The sequence below is a fragment of the Symphalangus syndactylus genome, chromosome 3 (assembly GCF_028878055.3).
Source record: "Symphalangus syndactylus isolate Jambi chromosome 3, NHGRI_mSymSyn1-v2.1_pri, whole genome shotgun sequence".
Lineage (NCBI taxonomy): Eukaryota > Metazoa > Chordata > Mammalia > Primates > Hylobatidae > Symphalangus > Symphalangus syndactylus.
Genome location: NC_072425.2, coordinates 106,266,075 through 106,279,403, shown reverse-complemented (window position 1 = coordinate 106,279,403; position 13,329 = coordinate 106,266,075). Strand labels below are relative to the sequence as shown.

At 36.9% G+C, this 13,329-nt stretch overlaps 1 protein-coding gene across 13 annotated transcripts in view; it reads right to left on the bottom strand.

Annotated features, from left to right (window-relative positions):
• Positions 1 to 13,329, bottom strand: part of SGCE (sarcoglycan epsilon) — a 70,765-nt gene that overhangs the window by 50,144 nt on the left and 7,292 nt on the right. For 4 of the 13 annotated variants that reach the window (XM_055272669.2, XM_055272671.2, XM_055272672.2 and 1 more), the window contains exon 2: positions 3,706 to 3,813. The exons of the other annotated variants lie outside the window; for them this stretch is intronic. In XM_055272669.2, coding sequence (XP_055128644.1) covers positions 3,706 to 3,813 — 108 coding nt within the window. The remainder of the gene's footprint in view (positions 1 to 3,705; positions 3,814 to 13,329) is intronic. 13 annotated transcript variants of the gene reach the window in all.

Genomic DNA, 13,329 nt, shown 5'->3' with positions numbered 1-13,329 from the left:
CATTTCAAGGTTTGCATAGCCTGATACATTTATGGATTCCTTTCTAATTTATTTTTTAACATGTTGTTACTACAGTCAAATTGAAATTTAATTATTAAACCAGGTAATTGCTGTAGAGAAATATTTTAAGAGATATCAATATCCAGCCAGTTAGACAACCTGTTTTTGCTTTTCTCACTAAGATTTACCTTGTGTTTTATCAATACAACTTTATGAATCTTGGCTTTGAATCAAAAGCTTTTCTCAGCAGTCTGCCCTTCACCTTTAATTCACTCAACATCAAAGTACTGCAGGCCATTCATCTGGCATTGGCCAGCTATTGTTTTTTTTCAGTCACAGGTAGTTCATGCCTTGGCTGTGGAATCCATCACTGAGAAGGCATTACAGTGTCTTTGTAAGCTTCATTTCTCTAAGAGATATGGCCACTTTTCTTTACATGAAGTAGGAGAGGAAACCATTAATTGAATCTTCTACAAAAAAGCAGAAGAGTTTCTTCATGATATTTTTCCCAACTAAAACCACTTACTTTTAATTTTTCCAAAGTGAAACTAAACATCTTGATTATTGTGTGATTTCATGTGTGTGAGTTTTTTAAATGTCAGTTGGTAAAAGGTTGAAAACCATTGCTAATTGGTGATCAATAAGCTTAGTGTCATAGCATGCTACATTGAAAAGAACTTTATATGTCATCCTGTCTGGGCATGCCAAATATTTTCTTTATTAAGAGACAGATCATAACATTATTTCCTACCTGCATATGGCCTCTGCCTCCTACTTAACCCAGGATTCCTGACAGTTACTAACAATCAGAGTTTGCATGCATTTGCTCTCCTGGAGAGTTCAGTCCATTTTATAGATAACAAAATTGAACATAGAGGGACTAAGTGACTGCTTCAAGCCTATAGACCCATAACTAGAAAATAGAAAAAAGGAAGAGTGGGTGTGTCAAAGAAGCTGATGGCCCTCAGCTTGCTCAAGTAGGTCTCCTACTCCCATTCCAAGGAAAAAAAGAAGAGATTTCATAGTCCATACCTGGAGTATTCCTTATTACTTTTGTAACCACTTACTGGGTGCTGGAGTAGAATGTCAAACGTGTTGTTCTAAGGCATTCAAATTCCTTGGAATCCTATTTACAGAAAAAGTACCATCCTACTGCTTTAGCTAAGAATTGGAATATTCTTTGCTGGGCCTGGCAGCTCACGCCTATAATCCCAGCACATTGGGAGGCCAAGGCGGGCAGATCACCTGAGGTCAGGAGTTCAAGACCAGCCTGGCCAACATGGTGAAACCCCATCTCTACTAAAAATACAAAAAATTAGCAGGACATGGTGGTAGGTGCCTGTAATCCCAGCTACTCAGGAGGCAGGAGAATCGCTTGAACCTGGGAGGAGGAAGTTGCAGTGAGCTGAGATCATACCATTGCACTCCAGCCTAGGCAACAAGAGCGAAACTCCATCTCAAAAAAAAAAAAAGCTACACAAAACATACATTTGTTAAATTTATTTTATATATAAATGATCCTATCATCTTTTGTGCTCTCTTGAAATTTTCAAAAAGAGATGACTGGGATTCATGGTCAAGAACATCTCAAAGAACATTCTATATCTGAGACAGCATTTAAAATGGCCTTGCCATACAAGCTACTAGTATTTATTATTATAATTTTAAAAGTGATGAAACAATTCTCCTCATACAGTTGACAAAACTTACTCCCTGTATAAGGTATCTTGATAATTCAGAACTATAATGATAGGATATAAATAGGATGAGAAGAAAGAAAAATAATCTAAAGGATGAGATCAAGCTAAACTGAAGAAATAAGAAAATGTGATAATCTAAACTCGTTACCTCCGTAGATTCAAGATGGAGTGATCATTTCTATTCTCTTGGGTCACAAGGAGAAAATCAGTGTGAGGTTCAATGACACTGTGAAGTTTGAAACAGAAGAGACTGGCGTTTCTTAGAGATTCTAGATGACACTATATGTCAAGGTCTTGAAATGCATTTCCCTGAGAACAGCACCATAATAGATGACTCTGCTGAGTGTAGCAGCTGTTGAGAGAGTATTTTTTTTTGGCAAATCAAACAGCAAGAGGAGAGAGAGGCATGCTCAGAGAGGATAGAGGTTCCAAGGATCAAAGCTAAAGAGAAAAGACTGAAGAAAAGGGATGACTGCAATCTAGTGAAAAATGATGTGAAGTCTAGAGGAAGAGTCTTCAGAGATCCTAGGTGAGGGACAAGGAACCAGGGCATGTCCCAAGTCCTTTGGAGATGACAGAGCAGAAGTGCAGTGCAGAGTGCAACAGTGAAGGACACTGAGGACCCATAACCAGAAAATAGATTAGAAAAAAGTAAGAGTGACTGTGTCAAAGAAGCTGATGGCCCTCAGCTTGCTCAAGAAACCAGCCAGATAAGGGTGTAATCAGGGGTGATTCCCTTGAGGGAACTTGGGAGAATCTGATGGCAATATCTAAAGAGAATGTGGGGAAAAGAACTATGAGATCATGGGCCTGTGTCCTGGAAAAAGTGCGTCTAGTGATTTTTAAAACAAATTTTTGTGATCTTTTCATGAGAAGTTACTTGTATGAAACTCTATGTATGTTTTCTTACAGATCTTAGCAATGAAAATTCCTTAAAAATACACAAGTATTTGTAGGTTTGTTTCAAAGTCACTTGGGAAAGAAGATGTTGGGAAACTGTCCCATTGTGAAAGAGATCTGGGGGTAGAAGTGTCCAGCTGAAGAATAATTTGGCTCCAGCTATAAAAATGTTAGTGACGCCCAACTTCAGAGATGTATGAAGAAAATGAAGTAAGCCAGGAATCAATCCTACAAGTACCCAGCAGGTTTCATCTGGCATTATCATCTTATCACATAAAATTACTGTTCTTTTGAAAACATTGTAACATTACTATTATTTTTATAGACATTTTGGTTGCTCCAAAGTTAGAGAAACTACTATTCTGCTGATGTTCATGAACACATGTAGTTAATATTCTGTGTGAAGGATCATAAAGCCAAAAAAAAAGATATATTAAGTGCAAGTTCATAATGGTAACTGATATTTTGAAAACAACTAATATTTTGACTGTTAAGTAATGCCTTTTCTCCCTAATGAAATGCGTTATTTCAAAGGTCCTGGAATATTGCTGATGGTCACATTTATAGATACTGAAGAAAAATTTAGAAGGATCAATCAATCATTTACAGGTCAAGCCATCTTTCCAATAGAAAACAAGTGCCACTAAGTAATAGCAAAACATATCAATTTGGTTTTGCAACAGGAATCATCCAAAATTAACCAAAATATGATTATTTTTCCAAGGTTACATACATGCTATTTAAAATGATACATGTTAAATGCACGTTTTTCAATATTATAAATAACTTGTTATAGTAACCACAGTAGGACAATTTTTATAAGTGGCAAGCTAGTGACTGGATAAAAGTTAGCTTAAAAACATAGGAATGGTTTTTAGTTTTTCTTTAAAAAGGGCAAAGCTACAGCCAAGGAAAAGGACTTGAAAAATAATGGATTAAGAATACAGAGGATCAGAAGTTTTAGAAGATTAGGAAAACAAAATTTTATTTTTTCAGACTTAACAACAAAAAAAAGCCACACATGACTAAAAAAGCGAAGAGACTATTGGAAGCAGACATTTAATTGGCTCCCCCAAAGGGATTTAGATTTACAACCTAAACTCACCATCTTTCATCCCAGCAGCCATTTTTCTGCTGATAATAAAATTGTTGGCCTGTCTGGTCTTCCAGTTAACTGTTCCATTTATGCCATCAGCACAGCTTAATAAAAAAGCTTTTCAGAATAAAACAAATGTACAAAAAAATAAAATTAATGTCATGTTAAAATGACTGTCACAGATCACCTACAATTAACTGGGATCAGATTCCTTCCAGCCCAGCTAACTGTTTAATTCTAGTCAGCAAATTTTTGTTGTATGTCGATACAAGGAGTATGTGGGGATACAAGACAACCAAGGCATAGTTCCTGCCCCTGAAGGAGCTTACAATCTATGGGGATTGGCAATTCATGTACATATACATATACATACATACACATATATATACACACACACATATATAATAAATCATACTAATTATACACACAAATGGTAGAAAGCATACGTGCTATAAGAACGCTAATGGGGAAGCAATTATCTCTGGCTAGGAATGTTGTGTTAAGTTTAAATAGCTTTTAAATTCACAGTTGAATTTTCCTTACACTGGCAGCAATGACTAGGATAGGGGTTAAGGAATACTAAATAGGGCCTACTGCAAGAGTATCAGATAGCAGTCAGGGTGAAGCACAAGGAAACAAAAAGTGGTGCCAATTACAAGACAACATGGAGATAATACTGACAATACTTTTTCAAATTGCTAGGTGTAGGGATAAAAGGAGAATCAAAGACGCCTTTGAATATTTTATCTAGAATGACATAGAATAGCAATACGTTAGGAACCTCAGAAAAGTCAGTTTCAAGAGAAAGATGATTAATTTGATTCAGGATATGTTAAACTTAGGGTACTAGTTGGACATCTAGGTGAAACTATCTGAAAAGAAGAAGATAATGTAATGCGGCTTCACATACAGATTTAAAGTTCTTCTCCAGAGAAATGATTATTGAAGCCAAAGCCCTAGTGTGATTCCTTAAAGATACCATGTCCCTGGTTACACATACATCAGGCTCTTACATAGAAAGTGATCTGGAGCAAATATATGTTCCTGTTCTTGACCCATTCATCGATCCTGTTTTTCATCATCCAAACTGCCAATCTGCTGTCTACTTTCTGATTTTTCACCCTTACATTTTAGACATGATAGATGTGGGCACCATTTTTTCTGATTACAATATTGGCTCTCCATCCTATTCTCCCTTGGGCTACTTTAGGTAAGTTCCTTGTGGATTCAGCTCAGCCCAAGAATTGCCCATGGGATTTGTCCTAGCTTCTGTGTGTTTGTTTTTTTGTGTTTTTTGTTTTTGTTTTTGTTTTTTTGAGATGGAGTCTCGCTCTGTTGCCCAGGCTGGCATGCAGTGGTGCAATCTCGGCTCACTGCAACCTCCGCCTCCTGGGTTCAAGAGATTCTCCGGCCTCAACCTCTGGAGTAGCTGGGACTACAGGCGTGCACCACCATGCCTGGCTAATTTTTGTATTTTTGGTAGAGACGGGGTTTCACCATGTTGGGCAGGCTGGTCTCAAACTCCAGGCCTCAGGTGATCCACCCACCTCGGCCTCCCAAAGTGCTGGGATTACAGGTGTGGGCTACCGCACCCGGCCTGTCCTAACTTCTGGACCTGAAATGCAGTAAGAAAGAATGCTCAAAAGGTAAGAGGGACAGCAAAAGCAAAACAACGTTAATAAATACATTAGCATATCAAAAGCAGAGGATGATTCAGCAAAGAAAGAAGAGAGAAGCAGTCGCAGAGGTTGAAAAATGAAGTCTGAAGAGTCACATAAGCCAAGGGAAGAGAGATGTCAAGAAGCAGAGTGTGATCAACATCCTCACTTACTGCAAAAAGGTCAAAGAGGATGAGAGCTTAGAAAAGACTGCTAGATTTGAAAAGTGAGAAGTTACTGGTGACTCCTTGAAAGTGGAGTTCCGATAAAGTGGTGAGAGTAGAAGCCAAGCTGCAAAAGGTCAAGATGTAGATGCAGAAATTACAGTTAATCTTTCAAGAACACTGGTCAGAATAGGGAAGCAAAAAGATCAAATGATAGACTGAAGAGTAGCAAGGTGGACAGAAGGTTGGTTATTTTAGTAGGGATGACATATTTTGTATCTAAATAGAGGAAAAGATGTAAGGAGGGGAAGAGATTAAGGATAAAGAACAGGACCATAACTGGTAAGATACAATCCAAGAAAAGGTAGAATGGGTAGGACCAAGCATGTGGAAGTAAGGAAAATACTTTGGGCATGAGAAAAGGAAAGGAAAGTGAAGACAGCAACAGTTAGTGGGGTATGGCAAACTTAACTTTAAAAAAGCTCCCCACCTTAATAAATCAGAAATAAAAGGCGTATTTCCTTTTCAAACTGAATTTTCAGTAAAAATCTGAACTTAAACTAAATTATGAAAAATCCAACCCTTCAAAATGAGAAAAGAATACAATTCAAAACCCAGATTATTACTATTATTAGTAGTAGTGTTTTTAGAGATGGGGTCCACTATGTTGCCCAGGCTGGACTAGAACTCCTGGGCTCAAGCAATCATCCTGCCTCAGCTCCCCAAGCAGCTAGGACTACAACCACTGCTGGGACCACTGCAGCCGGCTAAAACCGAGGTTACTGATTTAATCATTACACACTGTATGCTTGTATCAAAATGTCACAGGTGCCCTTTATATATGTACAACTATTACATATCCATAATTAAAATTTTAAAAAGTTGTTAAACCCAGGTTATTAAAAACAAACAAAACCTCAGGTGATCATGTCAGTGACACCTAGGAGTACAAATCAAAACGCACAGCACCCCCCAAAATAAGCTACTTAATTTGTATTCAATTTAAAAAATATGTCAAATTAAGAATATTAATTTTATCTACTAAATGACCAATCTTATGAATTTCTCTAATAAACGGTTTATTTAATAACTAGTTATGTATTTTTAAATCTAGATGAATAATACAGGAGGCATTTCCCAATAATTTAAGCTAAAACAGGATCAGAAATGCTAATAGTCTCTTGTGGCAAAATACTCCACCCCCAGGGATTTCCTGATGGCTATGTTCCAAAAGCAACATGCTGGTTACATAGGAATCACGTAGGCAGCTCCCCCAAAATACATATTCACATGTACCCCCAAAATATACATAGTAAAAAATTCTAAAACACATATTCATGACTCCACCATGGAGAGTCTAGGTAGGTGGGTTACACAATTCCATCAGGTAATTCACATACAAAACTGTGAACTCTAGAAGACAGAGGAGCCATTACAGAACTCAAAGAAATATAAACTATTACCTAAAAACCCTACCCATTCCAACCTCCAACTGATTTACAGATACAACCAATTTGTAAAAACATGCAAGACCTTGCTGGATAGTGGAATATCCCAACTAGAAGGACAAGAAACAGGTGGCCAAATTCTTCTCTACAATGTTCCAAAGAACAATGTATGTGTGGATATGACAAGCAACATTTAGATTTAACTGCTTCCCATCACCAGCTCCTGAGCAAGGTGCTTTCACATATACTGTCTAATTCAATCCTTACAAAACCAAATCATCTATTAATGTGTCTGAAGATTATAGGGGCTTAATCTTAAAGCATAATGAAGTAAATCCTGCAGGCAAGCAGACACTCTATAGAACTCTCCATTTCTCCATGAACTGGGTAGTTACCATAAAGAAAGAATGGGTTGAGTGCCCAGACAGCTTCTCTTTTGTTCCTTCCTTTATTCTAGCTCAGGAGTTCTCAGACTATGTTGTGCATAAGAATTATTGTTCAGAGTTTTATACACAAAACTACATATATTATACCTTATGAGTGATTTAAAGGACTTACTAGGATAACTTTAGGTCTATGGAATTTTTTCTTACACTCTTGCTTTTAAAATCCGACTAACCCAGCATAAGATTTAACACCACTACATGTCCTTGGCTAGTGAATCAATGCATCATTGCTCATACTTTCCAGGTCCTGTATAAGGGCAGTCTAGTTGGCTGTTACAGGATTCAAAAAGCAAATTGAAATGGTGTCTCAATTGTTTAAACAGAGTGGCAGGGTAGAATAGTTTAAACACAACACAGAGATGTTGCTCTATTTCAAGGCCAGCACTGCTTTTGAGCACATTCATTTTTTAAAAGTTTGTATTGATCCAGATGAAGTCCTACTTTGACCACAGAAGACTGAAGTCCAATAAATCTCAATAAAAGGACAATGTTTTATGGCTCTACTCCCCAGGCAATATCACTAAAGGCAAGACACGATGCCACGAATGATGTGCTTAAACCAAGTCCCACATATTGAGGGGAGAAACTTTAATAACAGGAAATAACTACTTATTTTTAATTGTATGTCCAATATCATGGATCCACTTGACTAACTTCTCGTATAGAAAAGTATTATATTCTGTACATTGACAAGTACAGAATACTCATTGAAAAAGGCTAGTATTTTAAAGTTTAATTTTTATTAGAAAAGGAACAATGCATTTTTTTAATGTGAGAATGAATTTCTCTAGGACGGAAAAATATGACTCAATATTTAAAATATTTATCCTACCTACAAATTTTCAAGATTAAATCTAATATGTCAAGATATGTCAACCTTGTAGAGACTGGTTCTTGGACTTCCTCCAAAGACACTGGACTATCCTCAGGAATCTAAAAAGGAAGAGAATGCCACTGTGCTCACCAGGTTCATGGTAATCTACATTACAATTATATCTGGGTGTGAGTTTAACTCTAGTTCATAAACACAAAAACAAAAAATCGTATGCATCTTGCATTTACAAAGCCCAAGCTAAGAAGGCATTCACACAATTAGCCAGGATATCACTGTACATAATTTAATCATCTTTTCAATGTTCCCCCTTCAAAATCATCAAAGCCTAAATTAATCCAAAGGTGGCTGGCATGCCTTCACCTTCCCTAGAAACCATACGACAGTTAAAGTTTGTCTTAAGATTCCATGATTCCTTTTGAGTCTTCTAGCAGCATGACTACATTTCATCTGGCCTGGGGCAAGCACTCTCTGAAGAGATATTACTGTTTCCCAAACCTGAATAATTTGCTGACTGGGGGAGGAGAGGATTGCTATTTAATAAAAGTAATTGAAGAGCTGTGAATAGTGACTGATTGCTGATGAGCTAATCAGAACATCAAGGAATGGAAATAATAAATAATAACTTATTCAGACATCACTGTCCAAGTAAACAACCGGATATGCCAAATGAAATTTCATCTGATTATCATACTCACCTTAAAACCAAACTGTCAAGTCTTTCTCTGTCCACTACTTCATTTGTCTCTTTCATATTCCACTGTAAGGGGGATGGAAGACTTTGTTTTCAGAAGTTGGTTATATAGCTCACGTGTCCGGCATCCCTTCCCTTCTCTTACCATCCCCATCCAAGTTGTTACACTGCTCCCTGACCCTCTACATTTTTCTCTTCCCTTCTTTTATGCAATTCTCCTTATTTCTTTTAAAATTGTTTCCTACATCAAAACATCGTTTTTACATTTTTCCCTCTAAAAAATGTAAGTTGACCATTACTTCTCTTCTTTAGCTACAATGTCTTAAATACTAAGTGCTGGCTACTACACCAAGGGTTGTACACACATTAACTAATGCAATCATTACAATGACTATGTGAAGTAGGTAGTATTCACTCTATTTTACAATGAGACTACCAAGTTTAAGAAAACTATGTTAACTCACCCCAGGTCTTATGTTTACTAAGTGGCAGAGTTGAATTTTGAACCCATTTCGTGGCTGACTGCAAAGTCTATGTCATGAACACATCAATACTACCCCCAAATACAGTCATGCATTGCTTAATAATGGGGATACTTTTTGAGATATGCATTGTTAGGTGATTTTGTTGTTGTGCAATCAAAGAATGTACTTACACAAAATGATATACACATTTTTATTTATATATTTTTTTCATATAGAAAACCAAAGTTCCCATCACCATTACTATGCTATTTCTGTGCAGTGGAAATTAATCTCATGCACTATGGGCACCAAAACAAGAACAAAAACAATTTGTTGAAAGAAGAAAGCTTTAAGTTTTGGAACCTATGGGGGAAAAAAATGGCTTTACTGAGGAGGACTGTCTACCCCAACCTCTGAAAGGAGTTGGGAAAAGATAATCCTAAAAGAAATGTTACAGCAAGGCTTTAAATGAAGAATGCCAGAAGAAGCTAAAAAAATTAGATATAAGAGACTTTAGAGTGAAATAAAACTGTAGTGCAGAAAGGCAGTGTTTCACATCAGTCTTTACAGACAGAGTGTCTGGGTTCAAATCCTAATTTTTGTCCATTGGGCAAGTTACTCAATGTTTCTGTGCCTCATCTGGAATAGAATAGTACCCATATCAGTGACATACTGTTGAGTATTAAATGACATAATGTATTTAAGAACTTTAGAAGAATGCCTAGCATATAATGATGTCCCCCCAAAATGCAAACTATTATTACATTTACTCTTCAACTAATTTGAATAAAATTTTGGATTTCTTTAAATACAATCATTTTTAAAAATATATCTTCAAATGAAAAAAAACTGTCATCACTACAGATGGCATTATATAATAATACTGCACTCTCACTTTTTTCCACAATAATGACACATATGAAAAATGATATTCTATAGAAATATATAGTACAGTCAACTGTAGAGGCTACTCAGAAGAGGCAACAGCCATACCCAACTCCACTACATGGTTGCCCAAGGACTAAAAAAGATGGCATCTCAGCCAGTCCTCATTCTCTGCACTCAGCCAAGTTGAGGGCTGCAGTTTAACCCTTTTGAGGGAAGCCTGATGTAATAAGAAATGAATTACATCGATATTTACATTCTGACTCTCATAAGTTTTTAGGTATTTATTCAGAGGAAACAATGCAACAAACGCAAAAAGTTATGTGTGAGCAAGACTCAACTGCATTAAACACAATATCAAAATTGAGTGGAAAGTTAAACGTTAAATATAACAAGTTTTGGTTTGACAGAATAGTTAATGGGGAAGGGAAGGTTACTAACTTATCTTGGTATTTTCTTCTCCTTTGCTCAAATAGCCTGAGAAGATAAGTTTGGGTTTCCACTCATGGGAACAGAACTATATATCCCAGGTGAAACAGGAACACCAGTGAGAACTTTAATAAAAACAATGTATATAAGCAACAGTTATATGCACCATTACAATTTAATGTCCTCACTTGCACAATGTTGGACTATTGTGAAAATAATAAAATTAGTGAAAAGCAGAATACAAAACAGTATACAGGCAATGTAAAATCTAGTGTAATAGTGCAATCTAGTAGAAAAGGATTAAAAAGCCAAGTGTATGAGCTATTGGGTTAGGGACGTAAAGCTGCAGGAAAAATTTCTGTTCACAATAAAAAATATAACAACGCTCACATGATCTTTCCAACTAAGTAACCTCTAAAAAAGAAATATTCTTATATTGTATGTTTGCTTTAAATTGTTATTAATTTCCTTAATTATAAAAATCCATACATTCTCATTGTATTATGATACTTTCCGATAGTATAACCAGGAGGGTACAAAATATAAACGTTATCTCTCATATCCCTGTTGCCATCCCACCAATGCCACTGCCTAGCATATCTACCCTTAATCATCTTGGCATCATTCCATATTCTATGTGTGTACACACAAAAACACATACCGTGCTCTTTTTTGCATAATATGATCACACTTTTTCACTTAGAATATATCTTGAACATGTTTACATGATAGCACATTTTAAGGCTACATCATTTTCTGCTATGTGTCTCAATCATAATTTATTTATCATTACCTCAAACTAAGCTTGTCCAAACTAGGACCCATAATCTTTCCCTTAAAAACTGATCCTATTCCAGCCTTCTTCATCCCTTGTGTGGTACCACCATCTGTCCTCACGTAGATGACAGAAATCTGGAAATCATCCTTGAAATCTCCTCCCAACAAACTTAGCACCAAATTCAATGCAACACTCACTCCTGTTGGTTTTTACCCCCTAAAATATCCCTCCTATCTTCATCTCCCCATCCCCACCCTAGCCCACAAGGTCATCATCTCTATCCTCAGTTACTAAAGGAGCTAACTTGTCTGCTGCAAGCTATTCTGACCCCTCCAACCTTTTCCTCACAAACAGCTAAAGTGCTGTTTTTGAAATGCAGATCTGATCATGTCCTGGTTAAATCCCTGCAAAGATTTTCCCATTGCTCTTAGTATAAAGATTAAACCCTTTAAGGTTGTCTACCAGGTCCTGCAAAAGTTGTTCCCTGACCTACTCTCTAGCCTCATTTAACATTGTGCTCACCCTTTTTCTGCTCCAACTCCACTGGACTTCTTTTAGCGCTTTCTGTTTACCATATTCAACCTGCCCCAGGGCCTCTACAGAGGTCTTCCTTTTACCTCATATACACAGCCCCTCCTTACTAATATTTACTCATCCTTAAGATCTGAGTACTTTCTTGGAAAAGCCTTCCTTAAACCCCCTATCTGGCCAAATCCTCTACTTACAAGTTCTAGTCAGGTTCGTAGCACTTACCACAGTTTTAAGGGCACATTTATATGTCTAATTGTTTGATTAATCAAACAATCTTGAAAAAAACCCTGTTCTTTGTCAACCCCACTAGCGTAAAAAGTTCCACGATAGCCGAGCTGTGTATTCCCTAGCAGCCAGCATGGGGTCTCAAAACTAGTCAACACTCAAAAAAATGAATGAATAAAGGAATTACTGGCAGGGTGTGGTGGCTCACACCTGTAATCCCAACACTTTGGGAGGCTGAGGTGGGAGGATCACCTGAGGTCAGGAGTTCAAGACCAGCCTGGCCAACATGGTGAAACTCCATCTCTACTAAAAATACAAAAAAATTAGCTGGGCCTGGTGGTGGGTGCCTGTAATCCTAGCTATTTGGGAGGCTGAGGCAGGAGAATCACTTGAACCCAGGAGACGCAGGTTGCAGTGAGCCAAGACCTCATCATTGTATTCCAGCCTGGGCAACAAGAACAAAACTCTGTCTCAAAAAAAAAAAAAAAAAAGAATTACTAATTAGTAAAGATGACCAGGATTTTTTCTAGTTTTTTAATTATGATTATCAATACTATAATAAAAATCCTTATCTGTATCTTTGAGCACCTTCACCATTATATCTGTAAGCTAGACTTCTAGCACTAAAATGGTTAGACAAAAAATAATACTGTACATTTCAAATTCTGATAAGCACATGTAGTAATCTGTTCTTCTGTTTCTACTTCTGCAGTACTGGTCTTTCATGAGAATCAACCCTGTAACTACAGAAAATGAAAGATGTTAAAAGTGCTACACTGATTAACTATTTCATAGAAGAGAAAAGCCAATGTCATTTTACTGCACAGCAAGAAACATGAATTTGCTAAGAAGGAGAAACAAAAAACCTCAGGGCTATTTTTTCTCTTACTTTGCTTTCCAAGGTAAAAGAGCAACTATACTTCCATGCATACTGCTGAAGAAATAGGTAACAAATATTCCACTTTAACTGCTGTAAGAAAATTACTGTGATCCCTTCTTTCAAATTTGCAGCGAACCCCAAATCTCCATAATAATCAAAGTGGTGACCAGATAAGGAAGTGAAAAGCTAAAGAATGGGA